The sequence below is a fragment of the Passer domesticus genome, chromosome 19, assembly GCF_036417665.1.
Source record: "Passer domesticus isolate bPasDom1 chromosome 19, bPasDom1.hap1, whole genome shotgun sequence".
Classification (NCBI taxonomy): Eukaryota; Metazoa; Chordata; class Aves; order Passeriformes; family Passeridae; genus Passer; species Passer domesticus.
This window is the reverse complement of record NC_087492.1, coordinates 4,207,259-4,230,453: the sequence shown is the minus strand read 5'-3', so window position 1 is coordinate 4,230,453 and position 23,195 is coordinate 4,207,259. Positions and strand designations below refer to the sequence as shown.

The window sequence follows — 23,195 nt, the reverse complement described above, 5'->3', positions numbered from 1 at the left end:
CCCCAGATACATTTGCATTTTCACAAGTCCAAGAGAACTTCCTGACTGGTTTAAAAAAACAAAACGGGTACATCCTTCTCACATGATTTATATTCCAACAGACAGCACTTCCTAAACATTCAGACTGTCACACTTGCTTTCAGGGAGATACACCTCCTTCCTACTCTGCTCCCTTTCTCCACAGCAGATTCCTGCAATTTGCTACTGACTCAAGGATTAAGAAAGGCTGCAGAGCACAGGAAAAACTCAAGAACCTGACACGTACCAGGGTGTCAGTCTAGCAACAAAAGCAGTTTAACATCCACTGGTGTGGGTCAATAAACGGAAGAATTTATGTTAGTGTTGAAAAACTGTTTCAGTATCGATGTTACAACTGAAATTTCAAATTGACTCTGTCTTACACGGGGAAACACAGGAGCCCTGCTCTCCTGCAGGTGTTCCTCACACCACCACAACAGCACCTACAACCCAAAAAAGGCCCTTTTGGGGGGGGGCGAGGGGTGGAATTCCTGTTTGGTCCTGATTCTTACTAAAAATACACAGTTCTGTCACTGACAACTGCACAGAGGCACTCCCCACCCGGGGTGTCCTTCACACCCGTGGTAAGAGAAGTACAGCCGGATGTCAGACATGCCAATTACCACTGCTTCCCTTTCACCACCCCACCTAAACAACACGGAGAAATGGAGAGAGAGAGAGGAAAGAATTATGAGCTTTATAAGATCTTGTGTAATAAACACAGTAGTCCCCCATTCCCAACTATCAGATCTGCTGGCGGCAGTACAATCTTAACAACACTGAGCTTGTATGTGATAAAAAGACATAAGGCAGCTAAAGGAAGGTGAATATATTTACAAGATAGTGCCAAGATCTCCATAACAAACAGTCATTAGCAGATTAGTATTATGAATCTAATCCAATTAAGAATTTCCTTTGCAAATGCCTGGAGGAGCTGGAATTCCTCTGGGAAGACCTTTCCATGTTGTGAAAGGCTCCCATGAGTCATGCCTGCAGGCTGACATACCAGGAAAGACCAGCTCTGGAGCAGCAGGAACAAAGCAGTGAACCCCACCTCGCTGCAGCCTCCCGCTCCTGAGGAGTCAACTCAAAAATGGACCTCACAGCAGCACAAAAAAAGGATTTCTCAGTTCCACAAGTCGTGGTCAACATAAAACTGGCACTTTCTTAAGCCAAGGGACGAAACCAGGGAGAATTCTCCTTGTTCACCGTCTCCCACTGTGCCATTTTAAACAGCTGTGGAACAATGCAGGTGTTTGATGTAACACCAGTCCAAGCAGCAGCCATGGCTTCAAGGCAAAGCCTAAGCTAAGTAGATAAACATCCTCCTCCTCAACTTCGAATCCTGGATTTTAGAATCCCAAAGCCATGCTCCTACCACTGCACACTGACGTTGGGAACTGCACAGAGACCCACGGCTCAATCCAAATCCCCAGTTCTTGCCCACAGTGCAAAATCTGCTCACGCACAGTTTAACACAAGCAACATCCACACACACAGGTGAGAGCGGTGGTTTGCAAGTCACCCCACCACGAGTTCCTCCAATTCTTACTGTGAATGATTTGCTGAAACCCTCAGCTGAAGTCCATAGATTTAGGCTGACCTTATCTGCCTTTGCACGGAAAGATTTAGGACAAAATAAGGAGAGTGAAAAATCTCATTGGTACAACTTTGCTGAGCAGAGCTGCCAAGACTGATCATGTTACCACATCTGCAGGCGCACACGCAGTGACCCTCTGCTGCCAGAAACCCAGTCAGGGCAATCACTTCCTCCTGCCTCAGGATCCAGCCCGGGCTGGCCCCAAGGCTCCCAAAATATCAGAACCAGAGATACATAAAAACAAAAGTTGGTGTTTTTTTAAAAGCACATACTTAAACCAATATTGTTTTAACAAAGTATCGGTTAAGATGGATACATTTAAATGTTGGGAACAGAACAGCTTCCTCTGACCTTCAGTATGCAATTACATAAACATTAAAGTAGGGGTTTGCCAGTCATTTACTGTTAAAAAACCCAAACAAACAGAAAGCCTCACAATAAAAACTTCCTTCACCTAAAACTACAAGCTTTTTTGAAGCTGTGAGGTAATTCAATGTACTGAAACCCTGTTCCTAGCCACTATTAGGTAGGAAGTTTGGCTCTCTAACACCTTCCTGGACATCTCACGACTCCTTGCAGCAGGAGATGCCTCAGACCATTCTAAGATTCACCTGAAACACCCGAGGCAGCCCAAGATGACCATTAAGAGAAGGATTAACTGAGACAATAGACTGACCATTGTTTTTCTCCCCTCACAGAGGGCATATTCATGTAAAAACCCAAAACTAGAACAAATGCCAAAGATAAAGCAAGGCATTTTAGACTGAATAAGGTGGGGAAAGAGTTATCGATGTCCTACCAGCCAAACACAACTTTTTTCCATTCTTTGTTCGAAGCACTAAAACAATGTGACTCATAGAAAATACCAAAACTCTAGTTTAACTTCCTCTGCTGCACTTTGCAGCTCTGTCACTCCTGTTCTTCGACACCAGCACTTGGGTGAAGACTGCCAAACCGGAGGGGAAATGAGCCAAACACTGCAAATATAAACACAAGGAGGTGTTGCAAAAAGTTTGATGGAGGTAGCAGGCCCTGGTATGGACACGACACACTTCTCCCAGCACAGCAGTGAGGAAGCCCAGCTACCAGGAACCTTTTTGCTGAGCAGGGCCACAAAAGTGGCACTGTCGTTTATGTAACTGGTCAGCTTGAAGGGACTGAGGTCACTCTGCCATGCCAGCAGAGCTGCACAGCCAGCGGCATGAGATTTTACAAGAGGGACTTGAACCGCAGCATTCAGCGAGGTTTGTGCTTTTGGGCTCCTCCAACCAGAAACTCGGGCAGGGAGACTTTTTAAAAAAACAAAAAGAGGGAGAAAAAAAACAAACACAAAACTGTTCTGTGTTGGTTCTCCCTCCTGTTGTCACTCCCCTCCCCCAGCTTGTTAACTAAACTTTTCCTCTCCCGGGGATCTTTCTAATCCTTCGTAATGAATTTGCAACATCAGTCACTTTGCAAACCCGCTTCAATGTGAATCAAGTTTACTACAAGCTCAAGAAAACACAGGGAATTCTAACAATCACATTGCCAGGAGGAGGATATAAATGGGAAAGAATAGAAGTAGCACTGGAAAATTGGTTTTCAATCATGTAAAGAAGGAGTGTGCACCATCCCTGGGGGCCTGGGCTGAGGCAGAACATCAGGATGGAAATGCACTCTGCACAGTTACCCAAAGCAGCAGATTGTGGGCAAACAGCAGAACCAGACACCAACTTCAGAGCTAAAAATCCCATGTCCTGCTTTCAAGAATGACTAGGGACACAAAGAACCTCTCTCTGTAAATTCAGACCTGAAGAGAGTCACCTGACCCTGATATTAATCCAAGTATGTTGAAACTAAGTATCTGGCAGGGATTTCACACTTTGCTGTATCCCTCCCACCAGGCCAGTTTATCTGCAGCCAGGCTGGAATCCTCTGGCCTCTCAGAGCACCCATAGCAGCTTTACACTGAACTAGTGACTCCAAAATGGAGTTGTGGGGAAAGCTGACACCCCAACAGGTGAATTGGGAAGTCACTTCCACCCACATTAATTCAGGAGAGCAGTTGTTCCACAGTGTACCAACAAAACTTGTTATTTACCACCTCAGATGTGTAACACTATCAGACTCTGAAAGTTTTGGGAGTTTTGGCCAAGTGCCTTCTGTTTTCCACACAGGACAAGGGGTTTAAGTGCAAACTGAAGTTAAGGCAAACCGCTGAAGTTTGAGGGTCACACACCTAGCAAAGCCAACTTCCTCCCTACAGGCTTAAACAACTTGATACAGAAGAACCTTCTCTACACAGGAAGGAGCAACATGAGTTCCTGGGAAGCTGAGCTGGGTTTGTCTCCAGCTGACTGCTTGACTTGTGCCAATCACACCCCTGAAAATCCTTTTCTTTTATAATATGGCCTCTCCCATACAGCTGTATGGGAGCTGATTACAGCTGTAATCAACAGATCACAAACCCTAGACCAATTAAAAGCTACTTTTTTTGTTATGCTATACTGATAATAAATTCAACCTGGTACTAAAGCTCACAATGAATATTCAGAGAAAAGGTAAGCTGTTGACACAAATCAGAGTGCTCCAGCAGGACTATTCAAGCGACTTAAACCAAGCCTTGCATTACAGCTACTATTCTTTAAATAAAAAAAAAAAGAGGCAGAAAGGAAGTTGCAAGTGCTGCCTTTATGCCTAAGTTTATATCCAGAACGGACGTTGACTTTCAGCAAAACATAGGAGGTAATGGGAAGACACACGAAAACAAAACCTGAGCATCCCTTTGAGACAACCTAGGTCACCTGAAGGCCATAGCCAAGGGTCCAACAAAGGTCCAGGAGGAAGGAGGCAGAACCTGGCCCAAGCTGGAGGCCTTGAGACAAAGCCTTTCCACACTGCACCACCTCCCACAGCAGGGTCTGGGCTGCTGTCAAAGGATCGCTTGAGACACCCCAGAAGAGGCAGCAAATGGGGTGAAAGAGAATATTTAGAATTGCTCTTTCATTTCTATTCTGAAGAGTAACTAGTCAACCAAAGATACATATATATTTTTCTATAAAATTTTTATACAAATTCTTGTACAATTATAATGCAGCTAATTCAGGTACAGCGAAAGCTTTACAGGTATCTGATTTACCTGGTTATTTCCCACTCACTAACTACAATAACATCACCAGATTAAGCCATGAAATTTAGGCATGCACAAAGTGGTCTCAGACTTAACTAGGATTCAGAGTTAACTCTGCAGCCTTAGGCACAGCTCTTGCATTCCAAAATGTGAAGTTCTAGCCATCGCTCCAGCCTCGCTGGGAGAACGCTCAGGATGCATCCAAAAGCAACCATGCCCAGCAGAAGGAAAAAACCACCCTCAAATTAAAGCTCATCAAGGACACTGGATGAAAAATAATGCTAATTACTATCCTGCTAGTAAATATTAGAGGATCTGCACTACCACCAGTAGCACTTCCTCAGGGTAGGAGGGATGATGTCATGGCTGCATGCTACAGCATTGTCGGGTTTGCCTGGCTACACGCTGCTAACGGGACACTCCCTACAGGACTGTGACCGCACGCTCAGCTTCCCTGCTATCAGCAACCACTTTCATAAGTGCTCTGAGACCCTCAATTAGCATAGAAATGCAGAATAGCCAGCAAGCAAATGAAAATCAGAAAAAAGCAAGGAAAAAAAAAAAAAAAACAACAGAGGGAGGGAAAAAAAGCGCAGAGGAGACAGCTGTAACAGGGTGGCAAACAAAGCTCCAAAGCATGAAAGAGAGAAAGGAATGTGGTTAAAAAATCTCCCCTAAGGAAGAATACTCTGTACTCCCAAGCTCCAGCTGTTTGACTTGCCCCGCTCCCTCCTCCACTCCATTATCCACTCTGGCTGTGCTAATTTAACACAAACCGCCCGCCTGTGTCAACTGTTGAAAGGGGGGATTTCAGGATGCATCCCAGCTCCGGGTGCAGAAAAAGGAAAAACTTTGGGGCGGAAAGTTGAGGCGCTTTTGGCGTGGCGTCGCTTTGTGCCCGGAGAGCTTGGGAAGCTGTGAGGGAAGGCAGCAAGAGCCCATCCTGCTGCAGCCCTCCGCCACCGCTTCCACACGCACCTCGATTCCCAGCCGGCAGCCGGATCTGCATGCAGAAAGCTCTGCCTTCATCAACAAAGCCACACAACTCCCAGCAAAAGCACCCAGCAGCCCCCCAGCTCACGGCAGACACCCCCACGGAGGAGACAAGCAGGTCGGAAGAGCAAGGAGGAAGGGAAAAAAGGAGGGAAAGGAATAAACCCGGCCAGCGTTAAAGTCTGGAGGCCTGGATTTTCCACGGGGAAGGTATTTTCACGTTTGAGATACTGTGGGGAGCGTCGCGAGGGTTTGGAAGTCATATATGCAGCCAAAATGGCGCTGAGAATAAAAATATAATTTAAAGGAAGGTCGCCATATTGTAAACAGTGAGGCAGGGAGACACAGAGACAGCAACCTCCATTATTCCCAGCAGCTGCAGCAGCACGGAAGCGCTGGGAACGTCAGGCCTGGTGCAGAGACGCCACCAGGGCTTCCCCCTCTCCAGCCAGGGCCCCCCGGAGGGTCCCCCACAAGCCAGGCACCCCTGGAGAGGGGTGAGGTGGAGAAGTTTCCCGCTGGGGAGGGCGAAAGGCCGGGCAGGGGCAGCAGCAAGGCAGGCAGGCCGCGCAGCCAGCGGCCTCGCTCCTCCTCCAGGCCTCTCGCCCGCTGCTCAGCACAAAAAGAAAGGAGGAGGGTGGACCCCCAGCCCTGCAGAAAGCAGCCGGGGGAGGGTTCACCTCGGCCGCTGTGGATTAGTCTGAGGAGGGATGGACCCCAGCGGGGTTTGCACCTCCTTTTTGTTCCTGTCTGCTCCAGCCGGCCCCGCGTCCCCCCCCTCCCCGGGACCTAACGGGAAGCGGGAGCGGCCGGAGGGAAGGTGCTGTGGGCAGATCCGGAGGGAGAGAGCGCCAAGCCTTACCAGCACTGGAGGTGGAAAGCGGCGGGGCAGTGATCGCAGCAGAGCAGATCCCCTCCTTCCTTGCAGCTATCGCAGCTATCGTGGTTAGTGGCCCTGCCACTTCGCCTGGGCTCCTTCTCGGGCCTCCTGCTCTTCTTCTCCCCATCTTCGCTCTTGGGGGGAGCCAGGAGGGCCTGGATTTGCTGCACATGCACACACAGACAGAGCGGGCTCTGAGGGGCTGCACGGACCCGGACCCAGCGCCCTTCTCCCCGCGCCCGCCGGGGGGACAGCGGCCCCGGCTCCTCCGGCAGGGGATCGCGGGGGGCACAGCGCCCCGGCCGAGCCCGCCCCGCCCGCCCCGTGTCCGGCAGGGCCTCTCCGGGGGCCGGGCGAGCTGCCTCCATCCCTCCGCACTTCCTTGTAAGGCCACGGGGCTCGGGGCTGGGGGGGTTCCCTCGCCATCTTGCAGCCCCGCCGCCCCCCCGGCCCGGCCCCCCCCCGCCGCGTCCCGGGCCTCACCTCCATCAGCCCCCCGGAGGTGTCCAGGTCGTAGACGATCGTCTTGGTCTCCATCTTCTCCCACATTCATCCAGCCCAGAGAGCGGCCCCGAGAGCCCCCCCCCGGCGAAGGGGAGCGAGGCGGGGACGTGCGGCGGCCCCTCAGCGGCGGCTCCGCGTCGAGGCGGCGGGGAGGGGAGCGGGGGGGGGGGGCGCGGCGCGGCGGGGGCGGGCGGGCGGCGGGGCCTATCCCACGGGCCGCTGCGGCTTGCGCGTCGTCCTCCTCCTCCTCCAGCCGTGCCCGGGGGCGGCCGCGGGGGGCCCGGCGCCCGCTGCCATTGCCGCGCAGGGGGTGGGTGTGTGGGTGGGTGGGTGTGTGGGTGGGTGAGGGAGGGGGCGGCGGCCCCGCGCCCGCCGCGGCCGCTCACGCACCGCGCACGCCCCGCGCACAGGCGGCGCCGACGCTCCGGGCCCCGCGCGCACGCGCGCCCCCGCGCCCCCGCCCCGCCCGCCCCGCGCGCATGCGCGCCCCCCGCGCCGCCTCCCGCGCGCGGACCTGGCGCGGCGGCGGCGGCGGCGGCGGCGTGGGGGGGGGGGGGGAGGGCGGGGCGGCGGGACGCACGCGGGGCCACTGCGCGTGCGCGGGGCGCCTCCCCGCGCGGCCCCGCCCCTTCCCCGCCCTCTTCTCGCGCAGGCGCGTGGCGGCCGTCACGTTCCAGCGAGCGGGCGGGGCGGCGGGGACGTCAGTGACGTCGCGGCGCGGGGCGGGGCGGCGGGGCGCGCGCGCGCCGGCAGGGGGCGCGCCGGGGTGGCGGGGGCGCGGTCTGTGCCTGTGACGTCACCCCGGCGGAGGCCACGCCTCTTAAAGCGGCAGTGTCCCCCCCCGGGAGAGCACGGGCGGGGGGCTCGGATGTCGGCGGGGCCGCGGTGAGGCGGGCTCAGGGCCCACGCTGGGGGGGGTGTGTGTGTGTGGGGGTGTGCCCCCATGCTGCCCGGCCCCGCTGAGGAAGACGCCATCGCTTCTTCTAAAACACCAGTTTTTATTAATGAAACAACCAAAAGATGGGGAGGGGGGCGGTGTCCCCTCCAGATCGAGGGGGCGGCGGGGGCCGGGGTCACCAGCCCGGGCGGGACGCGGCGGTGGGGGGGGCACAGCCATGCCCGGTGCCCCTGCCCACGCCGCCGCTGCGGGTCTGGCCGCGCTGGGGTGCCGGGACGCGCGCTGGGGACACGCTGGTGGCGGAAGGGACCCCCCCGGTGAGGGCGAAGCAAGCGGGGGCCGGGGGGACACGCAGCATGCTGGGGACACGGGAGGGACACGTCCCTGCGTGGCGGCGGGGGGAGACACAGGGTTGCGGGGGGACCAGCCCTGTGCTGGGCGGGGGGCGAGGGCGGGGGGCGCACCCGCATGGCCACCCAAGCCCCTCGCCCACCCCCCCCCCGGGGCTTTGTCCCCTCCCCGCTGCAGCTCCGGGGAGCCCTGTCCTTACCTGGGGGTCCCCGGAGCGCTGCTCCCCCTGCCCGTGTCACTCCTCCGTGGCAGGGACTGTGGGGGCTGCTGCTTTCCCCCTGCGGGGGCTGGGGGAAGGATGGAGCCCGAAGGGCAGGGGAGGGTCCGGGGAGCCCCAGTGGCTCAGGGCTGGGGGCAGGATGGGGTCCGGGGACCCCCAGTGGCTCAGCCTCTCATGAGCCCAGTGCGGGGGGCTGGGTGACAGCGGGGCTCGGGCAGACCCCACGGGGGTCCGGGTGGATTGGGGGTGGCAGGGGGGTGGCCGGTGCCCAGGTGGGTCCTGCCAAGCGCTCGGCTTGAGTCTCCTTGGGAGAGGTGCTCCCAGCCCGTGCCGGGGGGCACGGGGGGGGCCGGGAGGGGTGGCTGCAGCGCCCAGCTCCACGCTGCCCACACCTAGATGGACACCTCATATTCCCTCGTGTCCTGCAAAGGAAACAGACTGCAAGGGGTTGGACACCCGGCAGTGCAGCGGGGTGCCTGGGACAGGGATAGGGCATCTCCCATCCCGTGAGGACCTGGGGATGTGTGTCCCATCCCAAACACGGGTCCTGGAGCAGTGTCCATCCTGTACATCGCCCCTGGATATCCCAGAGAGTGTGTGTGGCCCCTGGGTTGATTGATTAGTTCATCCCTGAACGGATGTGTGGTGCCTAGATGGATATCCCACCCCACGTGTTGTCCCTGGATCGATGTTCCATCCTGTGTGTGGTCCCTAACTGCATGTCCATCCTGTGATCAGTCCCTGGATAGATACATCACCCCATGGGTGGTCTCTGGGTGCGTGTCCCCTCCCCTGTGTGGCTCCTGGATCCATGTCCCATGCCCTTGGGTGCGTGTCCCATCCCCTGTGTTGTTCCTGGATCCATGTCCCATCCCCTGTGTGGCTCCTGGATCCATGTCCCATCCCCTGTGTTGTTCCTGGATCCGTGTCCCATCCCCTGGGTGCATGTCCCATCCCCTGTGTTGTTCCTGGATGCGTGTCCCCTCCCCTGGATCCATGTCCCATCCCCTGTGTGGCTCCTGGATCCGTGTCCCATCCCCTGTGTTGCTCCTGGATCCGTGTCCCCTCCCCTGGATCCGTGTCCCCTCCCCTGGATCCATGTCCCATCCCCTGTGTGGCTCCTGGATCCGTGTCCCATCCCGTGTGTGGCTCCTGGAACAACGACCCCACCCCACACCCATCCCAGCCCCTGCACAGCCCCTGGCACAGGTGGCCCGTGCCATGCAGGGTCCCCAGGGTGCCCGGCCCCAGTGGGGGGTGTGGGGGCCAGTACTTACTCCTGTCTCATAGGTGGGATTGTCAAAAGCCGACTCCACGGTGATGTGGTCGTAGGGGTGGGAGCCAGCAAGGGGCAGCTGCAGGGCCGGCTTCCCCTGGAGCCTGTGGGGAGAGGGCAGCTGGGGGGCACTGGGGGGACACGGGGGGACATGGGGTGACGGGGCCAGCGGGCCACTCACTTGGAGAAGTAGAGATAGATGCCCCCGATGAGCAGGGCCACCACCAGCACGGGCAGGAAGACAGCGATGGCGACGTTGGTGCCCTCCAGCGTTGTCCCCGAGGGCACAGCCTTGGCCACAGCTGTCCGGGAGCAGAGTTGGGGGGCTCACCCAGGGGACACCCCACATCGGCCGCACCCCGCGTACCCCTCCACGCTGTGGCACCCCAAAACACCCCCGCCCTTACCATCCAGGTTGCGGTTGCTGTAAAACTCATCGTAGGAGGCTGGAGGAGGCGGGGGAAAGAAACCAACAGCGGGGGTGAGAAGTGGGGTGCTGAGCGCTGCCGGCGGGGTGCTGGGGTGGGGGCTGCTCGTCTCACCCGCCTTGCAGATGGGAGGGGAGCCGCTCCAGCGGGAGGGGTGCCCCGGCAGGCAGCGCAGGCTGCTGTCGCCCAGCAGCGCCCGGCCGGCCGTGCAGGAGAAGTGCAGCGTGGCTCCCGCCGGGTACAGCCGCCGCTCGGGGCTCTGCCGCCCGCCCGCCGGCACGCCGGGGTTGTGGCACGGCTCGTACGTCTCCGCTGCGGGGCAGGGGCACGGTGGGGTCAGCGCTCGCCATCGGCTCGGGGGATATGCCCGAGGAGGGGGCGCCCAACTCACGGATGCACTTGGGGAGGCGGTCGCTCCACTTGGGTCCCCCCGCGGCGCGGTCGTGGCAGGTGAGGGTCCCGGCGCCAGCCAGGACGTAGCCCTTGTCGCAGACGTACTGCACGGTGGCTCCCACCGGGAATTTAGGGTTGGAGACCACCCTGCGGCTGTGCTCAGCGTCCCCAGGGTCCCGGCAGGTTGTCACTGCGGGCGGGAGTGACCGGTGGTGACGGTGGCTGGGGATGCGCCGCAGGGCAGGGGGTCACCGGTGGGCACCACTCACCCCGCTCGCAGGAGGGCAGGTCACCGCTCCACGTCAGGTCCCAGTGACACATCAGGAGGTCAGTGCCAGTCAGCTGGAAGCCGGGGTAGCAGTGGAATGTGACCACAGTGCCGTGGAGAAGCTCTGGCTGTGAGGAGGTCTTCCAGCCATTGGCAATGTCCGGCAGCTCAGGGCAGGTGTCATTACGGGGAACCTCTGTGGGCATGCGAGGCTGAGCAGGGCAGTGGGGACACTGCGGACACCAGGGGCACTGTCCCGCCAGGGGCCTCACCGGAGAAGTGGATGACAAAGCCCTGCCGATAGGCAAAGGCGCCGGCACCAGGGTCGGACTGGAACTGCACGGTGACATCGGCAGTGGACGCGTAGAGCTTGAAGCGGCCGCGGGCGCCCGTGTACTGGCCCAGGATGCGCGCCGTCAGGTCGTCCCCATCGTAGAAGGTCAGCATGTCCCCCGAGCCCAGCCGCAGCCTGGGGCAGAGGGGCCGTGAGGGCAGGGAGGGCACGGATCCACCAGCCCACCATCCCCGTCCCATCCCGCACTCACACACGGACGTCCAGCATGATGCGCTTGTCCTCCTCCACGTGCAGCCCCCAGATGCAGTCCTGGCCTTTGCCGTACGCCTCTGGCCAGTTGGGTGACAGCACCACGCCGGCTGTGTCCGTCAGCTCCCCGCTGCACACCGCTGTGGGCACACGCCGGGATTGGCACTGCCACGGGGCACCCCCACAGCACCCGCTCCAGCGCCCCACATCCAGCACACACCGTGCCCCTCACCACACTCAGCACTGTCTCTGGCTGCAGGATCTCTCCTGCCCCATCCACAGCCACCCCCAGCAACCTCCAGCACCAGCACCCACCACGGCACGCTGGCTCTGTCTCATTCCACTGCGGGTCACTGGGGTCGACGCACTCGATGATGGTGGAGCCCTGCTCCAGCGTGTAGCCAGGGTCGCAGCTGAACTCCACCGTGGTGCCCACGGGGTACCGGGGGTCACTGGCCGTGAAGTTCCCGTACTTGACGAAGGGCTCGTAGCAATGGCCCTGCTCGAAGGCTGCGGGCACAGGGGCAAAGGTCTGCAGGGGCCAGGTGGGCACGGGGACGTTTGGGTCACCCGCTGCGCCCTCGGCCCCATACCCTCGTAGCGCAGCGCCATGCCCGCGGCGGCCCCGCTGCTGTCGGTGGTGAGCTCCACGAAGAAGTGGCGCCCGGTGCTGAGCAGCCCCTCGATGGGCAGGTACTCCACCTCGTAGGAGTCGTACACCGGCGGTGCCTCCACGTTGTTGCCGTTGCGGATGATGAGCCTGCCAAGGCATGACAAGGGCAGGGTGCACTGCTGGCCATGGCCAACAGCAGCCAGGCTTGGGCATGGATGGCAGCCTCTAACCCCAGCCATTTCCAACAGCACCATCCTTGGGGGTGGCAGCCTCTATCCCCAGCCATTTCCAACAGCATCGTCCTTGGGCATGGATGGCAGCCTCTATCCCCAGCCATTTCCAACAGCAGCCAGGCTTGGGCATGGATGGCAGCCTCTATCCCCAGCCATTTCCAACAGCACCATTCTTGGGCATGGCAAGAGGTTATCTTCCTTGAATATGGCCAACAGCACCTGTCCTTGACCATGGCCAATGGCCAAAGGTAGCCACACTTGGCCATGGCGAGCAACACCCATCCTTAAATATGACTAAGGACACCCATCCATGGCAGATCCCGTCCTTGGATGTGGCCAGTGGCACCCATCCTTGGATATAGCCAAGAGCACTCATCCTTGAACACAGTCCCTGAAGGGCTGCCCCAGGGTGCCCCTGTCCCCCAGTGTGAGCCAAACCTGTCATCGTCCTCTGCCAGTGACACCTTCTCGAAGTGGAGGTGCAGGCGGTGGCCATCGGGCGCTTCCAGCAGCCAGTGGCACGTCAGGTTGTTGCTGTAGTTCCCGGGGAAGCCCGGCGAGACGATGCGTCCCACCGTGGCGTTCCGGACCACGCCGCCACACGCCGCTGTGGGAGAGGGACCCTCAGCGGGCGACTGTGCCACGCCAGCTGTCCCGTGTGCCCGCGCTGCCGCGGCTTACCCAGGCAGAGGGGCTCGCGGGCGCTCCAGAAGGGGCGCGTGGCGTTGCGGCAGACCAGCCGGCGGGCGCCCTGCAGCTGGTATCCCGTGGAGCAGCGGAACCGGGCGTCCCCACCGGGGTGCAGGCTGCTGACCGAGACCTCCCCGAAAGCCGGCCGTGCCGGGAAGGGGCAGCTCAGCAGGTAGGCTGGGGGCAGGTGGTGCTGTTAGCAAGGCTGAGGAGAAATGGACCTACCCCAGAACCCAAAAACTGCCTCTCCGCACCCCTGGAAATGGCTGAGTGTGGCAGAGCTCGAGTGACACAGTGCCTAGTCTGCTGAGAATTATGCTCAATGAATCCATAGCTGCTAAGCTCAATTAGCTCTCCATGAGCGATCCTCACCTAGTCAGTGCCAGCTTAAAACACAGATAAACTCTGGTGCATCACCACAACCCAAATAGCACCACGCTGGCCGGGAAGCTCCCAGAGGGTACAGAGGGGTCTGAGCCCCATACCTTGGTAGTGAAAGTGGTAGGAGCCGGGGCTGGGGGGCCGGGGGCTCTGGAAGCGGAGGGTGAGGAAGTTGGCTGGGCTGCGGATGACCTGGCCCCGCAGCAGGAAGGACTCGTTGGCCAGGAGGTTGGGCTCCAGGCCTCCCGCGCTCTCCACCGTCAGTGTCTCCCCTTCCGCCAGGCTGATGTTCTCCACCTGCAGGGGACACAAGTGTCACTGCAGCAGCATCACCCGGCACCTGGCTGGGAGCTGGTCCTTGAGTGGCTTCTCTGCGGTCGATAGCCCGCTGGAGCTTGTCTGTGCAGGGCAGCACCTTTCAAACATGGTTAGCAGGGCCATAAATCATCCCCCACCAGGCCAAGAGCAGCAGGGCCCAGCCGGGGCTCTGCCGGAGCACCACAGCACAGCCAGGCCCACGCTGGCAGCCTTGCAGACAGCCAGCCTCGCCCTCTGGAGCAATTTGCTATTAATGATGCTAATTAAGCCGTGCTGCACGGTGAGGAGCAGCAGCACCGGTGAGTGTGGGCTGGAGCAGGGCTGGTGGTGGAGTTGCTGCCTCTGGCTCACCGCTGGCTTTCCACAAGTCATGGCACTGCCCTGTGGTGGCCTCAGCAGAGATGGGGACACATGGCCACGTGCCACTGATGGGAGCAGCACCAGGCCTCAGCACAGCAGGGTTTGCTGGCAGATGGGTGCTGCTGCTGGCCCTGCAGCACAGCACGGCACCTGCTGGCACTGCTCACACCTTCTCCATTAGGGCTTCGTTAATTAAATCTCACAGCACTTCTTTGTGATGGGTGCCAGGCACAGCAGCTGGTGGGCACAGAGCATCCTGGGCCATCCCACCAGCTCGTGTACCCACATCCCTCTGCCAGGGCCTGAGGATAGGCAGTGCCCTGAGCCAGCTCTCTCAGAGACACAGGAATGGGGACAAGGACAGGAACAAGACCACGTGTTTGCTGCACCCTGCACAGACACACAGCCGTGGCACAGAGTAGGGGACACACCACACCTGTCTGCAGGCAATTGCCACCCTGGCCCCCCTCAGCCCTCAGCTCACCTTGAGCTCCACACCATAGCCAGGGTAGACAGAGATGGTGTAGGTGCAGTCCAGGCTGCCATCATAGGGGACACCAGCTGGCTCTGGGGACACCAGCCAACCCTCGGGACCCGCCAGCGTCCGGTTGCAGGGAGCTGGTGACAGAAGAGACCCCAGCTTAGCCTCGCCTCACCCTAGCTCCACCTGACTCCCTCCCTGGCGCTCACCTGGCCCCTGCAGCGTGGTGACAGTGGTGGTGGTGATGGTGGAGGTGGTGGTGGTCCCCTCCTCGTCCCCAGGCACCGCAGTGGCCCTGGCGCGGGGTGCCAGCCACGTGCCAGCCGTGCTGGGTGCCTGGCTGGGGGCTGCAGTGCTCGACTCCGGCACCCCAGAGGGGGACCACGAGGGGTCTGCAGCTGGCACAGCCCCCCACGCCTCCCCCCAGGGCCCGGGGCGCCCCGCTGGCGTGGTCAGCGGGTCGGTGGGGAAGGCGGGCCGGGGCAGGGCAGGGGTGCGGGGTGAGGGCTCGGGTTCTGGGGGGCCGGGGGCCGGCTGCAGGGCACCGGCAGGGAGGAGGGGGCCGGCGGCAGCGGGCAGGAACGGCGCCTGGGCCAGGTAGTCCTTCTTCAGGAAGGCCTCGTGCAGCAGGTCCTCCAGCAGCGGGTGGTGGTTGAGGATCTTGAGCGTGGGCGCCGTGCTCACAAAGCGAGCCTCAGCCTCCCGCTCCGCCGGCGTGGGCAGCGCCGTCGGCTCCACCTCAGCGCTCTCCCCAGCCTTCCTCGCCAGCCCGTTGAAGCCTGGAGGGAGGGAGGGAGGGAGGAAAGAGTGTGGGATGCTGGGGAACCTGTGGGCTGATGCTGTGTTGGGGACTGAGGGGATGGGGCACTGGTGATGGATGCTTCACCGCAGACCAGCACTGCGCCCTCAGTGGCACCTGGGACAGAGCCTGGGCGTGGGCTGTGCTGGATCAGGTGTGGATGCAGCTCTGGGAGTGGTGCTGGTGCAGTGCCACAGACCTGTGCTGCACTGGGGACCAGCACATCCCATGCATGACCCTGCACCACGGACCAGGGCTGCTCCAAGGGCTAAAGCTTCCCTGCACACCAATATTCCCCCAAAACCAGGACAGCAAACAAGCACATCAGCCACACGCAGCAGGACTGGGACACCCTCTCCCCAGCATACCCTTCACTGGGGGAGCCCTAGCAATTAAGCCCTGGCTAATTAATGCACATCTGCAGCTTGTACCACGTGGAGGGGTGCCCACTCCTCCTGTGAGCCAGCCTGGATGGGGACAGCCCTGGGGCTGGGTATCCCTGATCTCAGATTATCCTTCACCACAGAGGTGGCCATCCCGTGCCAAGCTCCTCCTGGGGCTGCATTTTCCTGGGGTGCAGACATGCAGGTGATTACCATGGCTGCCATGACCAGCTGTGCCAGGAATGCCACGGGAGCCTGGACACTTTCCTTCTCCAGGCTGCCAGAGAGCTCAGCTTCTTTCCAGCCCTGTCCCTGAGCAGTGTGAGTCTGTGGGAACCCCCATCCCATCCTTGCTCCCCCCTGTCCCACCCACAGCCACAGGGATTCCCCTGTCACAGCCCCTGCCCCTCCCAGGCATTAGCCCCTGAACAAATCCCCAGCATGCCCAGCCCAGCAGCTTACGGCCTTTAGACCAAAAATAAAAGAATTTAATCAGCCCTAATGAGTCACCCAGCCTCTCCCGCTCCTGGATCTGGCGCGGCACCGTCCCCTCTCCCGCTGGGCACAGCTCAGTGCCACGGCAGAGGGGGTGCCATGGTGACACCCAGCATCCCTCCGAGGCCACGGTGGCGCGTGGGCACGTCTCGCCGTGCGCAGGCACTGATGACACGATACTGCCAATTACCGGCTAATTATCCCTATCCTTAGCAGGGCAGGGCCCCGCGAAGATTAATTACTCTGCGACTGCTGCTTTTAAGGGACTATTAAGAGACATTATCTTGGGTGTGCAGCGTAGTGGGGAGCTGCTGGGTGCTGGCAGGCGTCCTCACACCGCTGCTACCCACCCCTTGTCCCCACCACCCCCCTGCCACCGCCAGGGACGGTGACAATGCCCTGGGCACAGAGGCACAGCAGGGACACCTGCCAGCACCAGCTCCAAGGGGTTTGCTTGCCCCCCAGCAAGGCCAGAATTATATTTTAATGGGATCCGTTTATTAGAACATAAAAGTTAATGAGTTTATACTGAAGGGCGCCAAACTCTCCGTTGGGCTTTAATAGCAGATTAGCACTCAGGGCTGGGCCCTGCACCACCAGCACTGCCCTGTGTGGTGAAAGCTGGGCTGGAGATGCCCCTGTCCATGAGCATCCCACCTGCCCGGGGTGCTGGGGGGCACAGGGGTCCCCATGGAGGCTGCCAGGCCTCACAGCAAGGATCCTCCAGCAGCCTGGGCTGGGCACTCCTGGCACCAGGCACTGCCCTGCACTCTTTGTGGCGCTCTGGGTACCACAGGATGCTCTGGCACCAGGGCATGCTTGCCACTCCTGGCCCTCTGGGGATGCAGGACGCTCAGGACACCGTGGGAGGGCAGGGGGTGCCCAGCTGCTGCCACCCTTGCCCCGTGAACACCCCAGCATGAGATCCTCCACCTCCACACATGCCTCTAAGCAGCTTATCTCCAGTGCCACAGCCATGTCCCTCCCGTGTCCCCAAGGTGACCGGGCACTGCTGACGAGGGTGGCTCCCCAGCACACCCCCTGGCAGCCAGCACCACCCCCTGAACTCGGGGTGGGCAAAGGGGCTGCCAAGCCCCCAGCAGCCGCGTGCCCAACTCCTGTTGGGGTCCCTCGGCAGGCTGGGATGGGCTCCTAATCCCTGCCATTGGCTTTGTCGGGTGGGAGTTTATTAACAGCAGCCGGGAGATGCCAGAGACTAATCCGGCGGCGGCGGGCGGGGCCCCCCGGCGGGGATCGATGCCGCCTGCTGTCACAAATAAATAAATAAGGCGGCACGCGGCCGCCCAGAGAGCCCCGATCGATGCTGCCCGCCAAGACAGCAATAACAGAGCGCCCGACGCAGGGAGGGGACAGGGCAGGGCCCTCGGTGGCCCCAGGAGCAGCGCAGCGCCGTGGCACAGCGGTGTTCCGTGCCTCAGTTTCCCCACCCGGAGGAGGGGGGCAGCGGGAGGTGCAGGCGAGCGGGTGCCTGGCGCAGGGTGAGGGCAGGGGCTGGGCCTCACAAGGTTCTAGGTTTATTTTCTAATTTAAAATCCAATCTGGCTTTGCCCCCACGGTCAGGGCCTGCAGCTGTGATGAATGAGCTGTCAGGCAGCCCACACCGTGCTCCCCCACCCACAGCCCCCCTGTCCCACGGCCTGCAGCCCCCTGGAGCACCCCCAGCCCCCACAACAGGCACAGGAGGGGGAACACACCTCACTGATGTCACATCCCTGCCCTGGTGGCCCTGAGGACCTCGGGCAGGGAGCAGGGCTTGCTTCCAGGGGTGAAGGCAGCGTGGGCAGGAGCAGGCAGGGAATGCAGGTGGGTGCAGGGGGTGGGTGGGCAGGGGTAGGCAGTGCGGGAATTCAGGCATTGTCTGGGTGCAGGAAGGGTGGGAGGGTGCAGGCAGGGTGGGAGGGTGCAGGCGGGGGTGGGTGGGTGCAGGCAGGGGTTGGGGGATGCAGGCAGGGGTGGGAGGATGCAGGCAGTGGTGGGTGGGTGCAGGCAGGGGTGGGAGGGTGCAGGCGGGGTGGGAGGATGCAGGCGGGGTGAGAGGGTGCAGGCGGGGTGGGAGGATGCAGGCGGGGTGAGAGGGTGCAGGCGGGGTGGGAGGGTGCAGGAAGGGTGGGTGGGTGCAGGCAGGGGTGGGAGGATGCAGGCAGGGGTGGGAGGGTGCAGGCAGGGGCACACAGATGGTGTGAGGGTGATGGGGCAGGTGGGCATGGGCAGGACTGAGCAGCCAGCTCCTCTGCCACCCAGCTGTCACCGCAGACAAACCACTGGCACCCAGCATGGCAAGCTGGCATCCATGTCCTGCCACCCCACGGGCACCTCCACGCTGGCACCGCCAGTGACCCCCGGTGCCCACGGCCGGGCTGAGCCTGTCAGGGCAGCTGGAGCGGGGTCCCTCGGGGCTGCCCCGGTGCCCCGGTGCCCGGGGACGCTGCTGGCGGGTGCGGCCGCCGGCCCTGGCAGCTATCGGAGGAGCTCGGCTTTAATATTCATGGCAGCGCTGGCGGGGAAGCGTTTGACCTTGTATGTTTTGCGATTCTCCTTGAATTGAACAGTCATTTACCCGCTGACACATGTCACATCACCGCAGCCCGTTCCCTGGAGCACCGCGGCGGCCGAGCTCCGGCTGGCACACGGAGCAGCCCCGACACCGGGCGGGCACCGGGGCACAGCCCAGCGGGCAGCTGCGTGCCCATCCCCGGGGCTCCCCTCCCTCCGCACCTGGTGGGTGCCAGCGATGCCCTTGTGCCCTGCTGTGCCCATGAAATCCCCCTTCCCCGCTCTCCCCGCGGAGCTAATGGGTTTCTACAGCAATTTCCCTGCGTGGCAGCAGCGGTGATAAATTGTATGTCTGCTGCTATTTCAGACCCAAGCGCTGTGCGGTGCCATGTCCCCCCTCCCTGGGCTCACAGCACCTAAATCAGCCCCTCCAGCCCCTCCCGCAGGGTTTCCTGAGATGGATCCGCCACTGCTGGGCAGTGCCACCCCGCAGTGGCCGTGATGTAGGTGCCAGGCCTCCATGGGGCTCTGTGCAAGCTCTGGTTTCCCCCAGAACCCAGCACAGCTCACCCCTCTGGGCGGCAGAGGGGCACCCAGCCCTCGGGGCACCCCTGGGTGCTGGGGGTGCGTGCCCAGCGTGGGCAGGAGTCAGGCAGGGCGAGCAGAGCCCCGCTGCCCACCCAGCTCCCTTCCCTCCGCCCACTGCCAGAGACAGTAATTGAAATCGGTTGCGGGAGGCGAGCGAGAGCTGCTCGCCGGGCTCGGCGTTGGGCTGCTCAGCCATGTCATCCTTCCTGCAGACACCATCCCCTCCCATCGCCGCCTGCTCCTGCCAGAGCCGGCGTTCCAGCTGCCCCCAGCGCTCTGTCTCACAGCCAGCCCCACACCCTGCTTTTCCTAGAGGGTTAACCAGCCAGCTCTGGAAGACACTCAGGGCTGATCTCACAGCCAGCATTGTCCCTTGCTGCCACCCCCCCACCCAGGGTATCTGGGGACCACCGGAGCCTGCCCTGCCCAAGCATCACCTCGCTCATCGCCCACCACTGGCTGATCTGGCATTTCAAGCACCTCTCTCCATTTTCACAGGGTCAGAGCAGCGCTCTTGCAGCTGATTAATATTTGATCCCTTCAGCACAGCTCGTTACTGCATTTAAATTATATATGTAATAATTCCTACTGGCACGGCGAGCGTGCGGGCTGCCTCCTGCCACCTCTCCCGCAGGCTGGGGGCCCAGCAGACCCCGAGCCTTGGCCAATGGGTCCCCCTGGCACCTCGGAGGATGTGATGAGCAGTGCCAGGTCTCAGCACAGGGCAGGCTGGCAGCGAGCCAGGCAGATAGAGGCATCCCCAGCTGCCTCTGAGGGGTCCAGGCAGCCCCTTCACCCACCCGAGGTTGCTCATGGTGGGAGCAGTGCTGGTCCTCCAGTTGTCCCCATGTCCCCAGCAGCAGGAAGAAGGGATGCTGCCACTCCCGAGCTCCTGCCTGTGCCTGGAGGGAATCCATTACCTCCCTGGTTATAGGCAGCTTTCAGAGGCAATCTTTCAATTGTGCGCATTTAAAGAATTGATTGGAGGCGAAATTATCCTCTCCCGTCAGAGCCGCTGGAGACACAACTTCATCCACCTCCCCCGGGGGCTCTTGGTGTTCCCAGGGGACCCCACAGCCGGGGTCAGCCTCAGCCCCCACCCCGGCAGGGAGTGCCAGCCTGGGGGTCCCTCCAGCAGCACAGAGAGGGGTGGGAGCTCTGCTGCTCCAAACCAGGCCTGGGGGTGCCCTTGCCATGTCCTTGCCCAAGCTTCTTTGCACCCCATTTCCCCCACACGCCCACAGCTCTGGCTCTGCCTGGCCCAGCACCCTGCGCTGAGTTCATCCCCCCAGCTGCAAAGCCAGGGACGATCCCTGCGGCAGTCAGGCTCCGGGGCCGTGGCGGGGCTGCTCGGCTCAGCCTGCGCCCCCCATCCCCGCGGGACAGCCCTGCCCTCCCGCTCCCTGGCTTAAGAGCATTATCCAGATAATCCTGGCCTGGCGGCACGGCAGCGTGGCGGTGACGAACTCCTCCGAGGCACGCAGGGCACGAGCACACGCGCCGGTAATTGCTGGAAGCTGCCTCCTTCCCCAGCCCCCTCCTCACGCCGAGACCCCTGCCAGCAGCCACACCCCCGGGGGCACCCTGTCCCCCAAATACATCACCCCTGCGGGCACAGTGCATCTGGCTGATGCTGGATGCCGTGGCACAGCTCATGGGGGCACGGCCAGGCCCTGTGCCCCCTGCCACAGCCTGTGCTGCTTCCTAATGCCCCAGGCTGCCAGGACCCCAAATTACAAGGGGCCCCCTCCAGCATGGCTAAGATAAGCACCACAAAAAATTCCTGGCCTGCTATGGCTTTGGAGAGCTGGGGAGAGGGGCTGCAGTGGGGCAGGGCTGATGGAGCTGTGCCTGGCACTGTACCCCTCGGCTTCACCAGTGCCACGGGGTCCAGACCCCATTTTCTACTGGGGCAAATCCCTGTGGACGCCAGGGGCTGGTGGTGTCCCACAGCAGGGGCAGGAGGGAGACAGGATCAGACCCTGCATTGCCACCACTCAGACCACACCACAAAGCTCCCCAACCTGGATGAGGGGTCCAAGACTCCCTGACCCCACGTCCCTCTGACCCACAGCTCATCCCCATCATGCACCAGCCCATCGATGCCACGTCAAGGCCACAGTGACACTGAGCTTGGCACTGCTGCATGGAGCCCCTGGGAGCCCTGCCTGGTGGAGGATGGGGAGTTTGAGGCACGAGCCACACAGGCAGCTCCCAGTACATGATGAGGGGATACAGGGTGGACAGGACCCCAGGGTCCCAGCCCTGGAAAAGCTCAGCACCTCCCAGGGCATGCCTACTTTTAAGACTCCGGGAAATGCACATGCAGTGTTTAATTAACTTTATTGATATTCAGAAATTAGGGGACTGACTAGAGGTAATTGCTCATTAGAAATCATTAAACTGACACAGTAAGCACCAGCCTCCCTTGGGGGAAATCTGCCCTGCTCAGCGCCCTGCTCCCAGGACAGAACCAGTGATATGGACCCCCCACTCCAGTCTGCTGCCCCCCCAGCGGGGCAGGAGATGGGGATGCCATGGCATTCCCTCAGTTTCTCTCCCCATCCACTGCCTTTCCCGAGAAAGAAGGCTGTGGCAGCAGCCCCAGGCGGCGGGGCGAGCTGGGAATAGCAGCGGGCGCGGGGCCACGGCGCCCTTCCCCGCCTGGGCTCGGCTGCCAGATGGGGAGTTTATGTAACTCCCCGCACGGCTGCTGCCTGCAGCCCGTGCCCACATCCCGCATCCCACCGGGGCCACCAGGGCTGGACCACCGCCCGCCCATCGCCCCGTGCACGGCCACAGTGCTCCAGGCCACCCCAATCCCCGACAGATCTCCCCAAGCCTTGGAAGGTCCCCAGTGCTATTTTTGGGGCAGCGGAGCCACGAGGCACCGAGCCTGCCGGTGCCCCACGGGTGGCAGAGACACGGAGCCGAGCTGGGTGTTGGCTGCTCTCCCTGGCAAAGCGGCACCCGCCAGCCCCGCGTCCCCCGCGGAGCTGGAGGGGTCACCCCAACAGGGAAAAGAGGGGGAAAGAAAAAAATGCCCCCAACGCCCCCCACCCGGCAGTGGGACCGGCTCACGGCATGGCCAGCCCGAGGGCGGCTCGAAGGGCTCGGTGACCGCGGGAGCGGCTCCGCCGTGCCTGCCCAGCCCCCGGTAACACCGGCAGAGGGGCGGCCGCCGGAGCCTGCCGGGGGCGGCGTTGCACCAGCCCGGCTGCAAAGCGCTGTGCGCGTCCCCGGAGGGGGCGGCGGATAACGGGGAGGGGGGATTCTCGGTTCACCGGTGGGGAAAAACGGGGGAGCGTCCCCTCCGCACCGGGGGGGCGAGCGCGAGTTGGCAAAGTTTGACGGCGACCGCGGCGGGTTGAGGCCACCCGGTAGCGACGGGCGGTCGGTGTGCGCGGCGGGGGTGACCCGCGGGGTGCCGCTCGGTGTGCCGGGGGATGCCTTACCGTGTGCCGGGGCGCGGAGCAGCGCGGCGAGGAGCGGCAGCAGCAGCAGCGCGGGCGGCGGGCCCATGGCCGGCGGCGGTCAGCACCGCGGACAGCTCCGCTGCGGGCGCGGCGGCGGCGGCGCCCCGAGCGGCGCCCGCCGGTACCGGGGACGGCGGAGGGGGGGGCCCGTAATGCTCCGAGCGCGGCGCACACCAATCCAAGGATCGGGGAGGGGGGCTCTCCCCGCCTCCCTCTCAGCCCCCCCTCGCCGTAATGCTCCGAGCGCGGCGCACACCCGGTGCCGGGGGTGTGCGGAGGGGGGGCTCCGCTCGCTTCCCCCTGAATCCCCCCGTCCGTGATGCTCCGAGCGCCGATGCCAGGGACAGGGAGGGGGGCCGGCGGTGATGCTCCAAGTGGGGCG

The 23,195-nt window shown here is 61.6% G+C and overlaps 2 protein-coding genes across 3 annotated transcripts in view; both read right to left on the bottom strand.

Moving 5' to 3' along the window:
* The window catches only part of PHF12 (PHD finger protein 12), a 31,732-nt gene extending 24,272 nt beyond the window's left edge, over positions 1–7,460 (bottom strand). Inside the window, exons 1-2 of the mRNA XM_064394849.1 lie at positions 7,084–7,460; positions 6,583–6,764 (exon numbers count right to left, since the gene is read on the bottom strand). Of these exons, the coding sequence (XP_064250919.1) occupies positions 6,583–6,764; positions 7,084–7,149 (248 nt within the window). The 5' untranslated portion in view covers positions 7,150–7,460. The remainder of the gene's footprint in view (positions 1–6,582; positions 6,765–7,083) is intronic.
* A 622-nt stretch (positions 7,461–8,082) lies between these two features.
* Positions 8,083–23,128, bottom strand: SEZ6 (seizure related 6 homolog). 2 transcript variants are annotated; one of them, XM_064394956.1, is made up of 17 exons: positions 22,793–23,128; positions 14,768–15,337; positions 14,562–14,695; positions 13,504–13,696; positions 13,010–13,195; positions 12,767–12,935; positions 12,076–12,242; positions 11,798–11,992; positions 11,484–11,622; positions 11,211–11,407; positions 10,940–11,134; positions 10,669–10,860; positions 10,392–10,589; positions 10,257–10,295; positions 10,031–10,151; positions 9,851–9,953; positions 8,083–9,011 (listed from the first exon to the last, which is right to left on the bottom strand). In XM_064394956.1, the coding sequence occupies exons 1-17, from the start codon at positions 22,857–22,859 to the stop codon at positions 8,979–8,981; spliced, it is 2,898 nt and encodes a 965-aa protein (XP_064251026.1). In that variant the 5' UTR covers positions 22,860–23,128; the 3' UTR covers positions 8,083–8,978. The 2 variants fall into 2 exon arrangements, with proteins under 2 accessions (XP_064251026.1, XP_064251027.1); XM_064394957.1 differs by having other exon boundaries at positions 8,083–8,995; positions 22,793–23,125.
* Between the last annotated feature and the right edge of the window lie 67 nt (positions 23,129–23,195).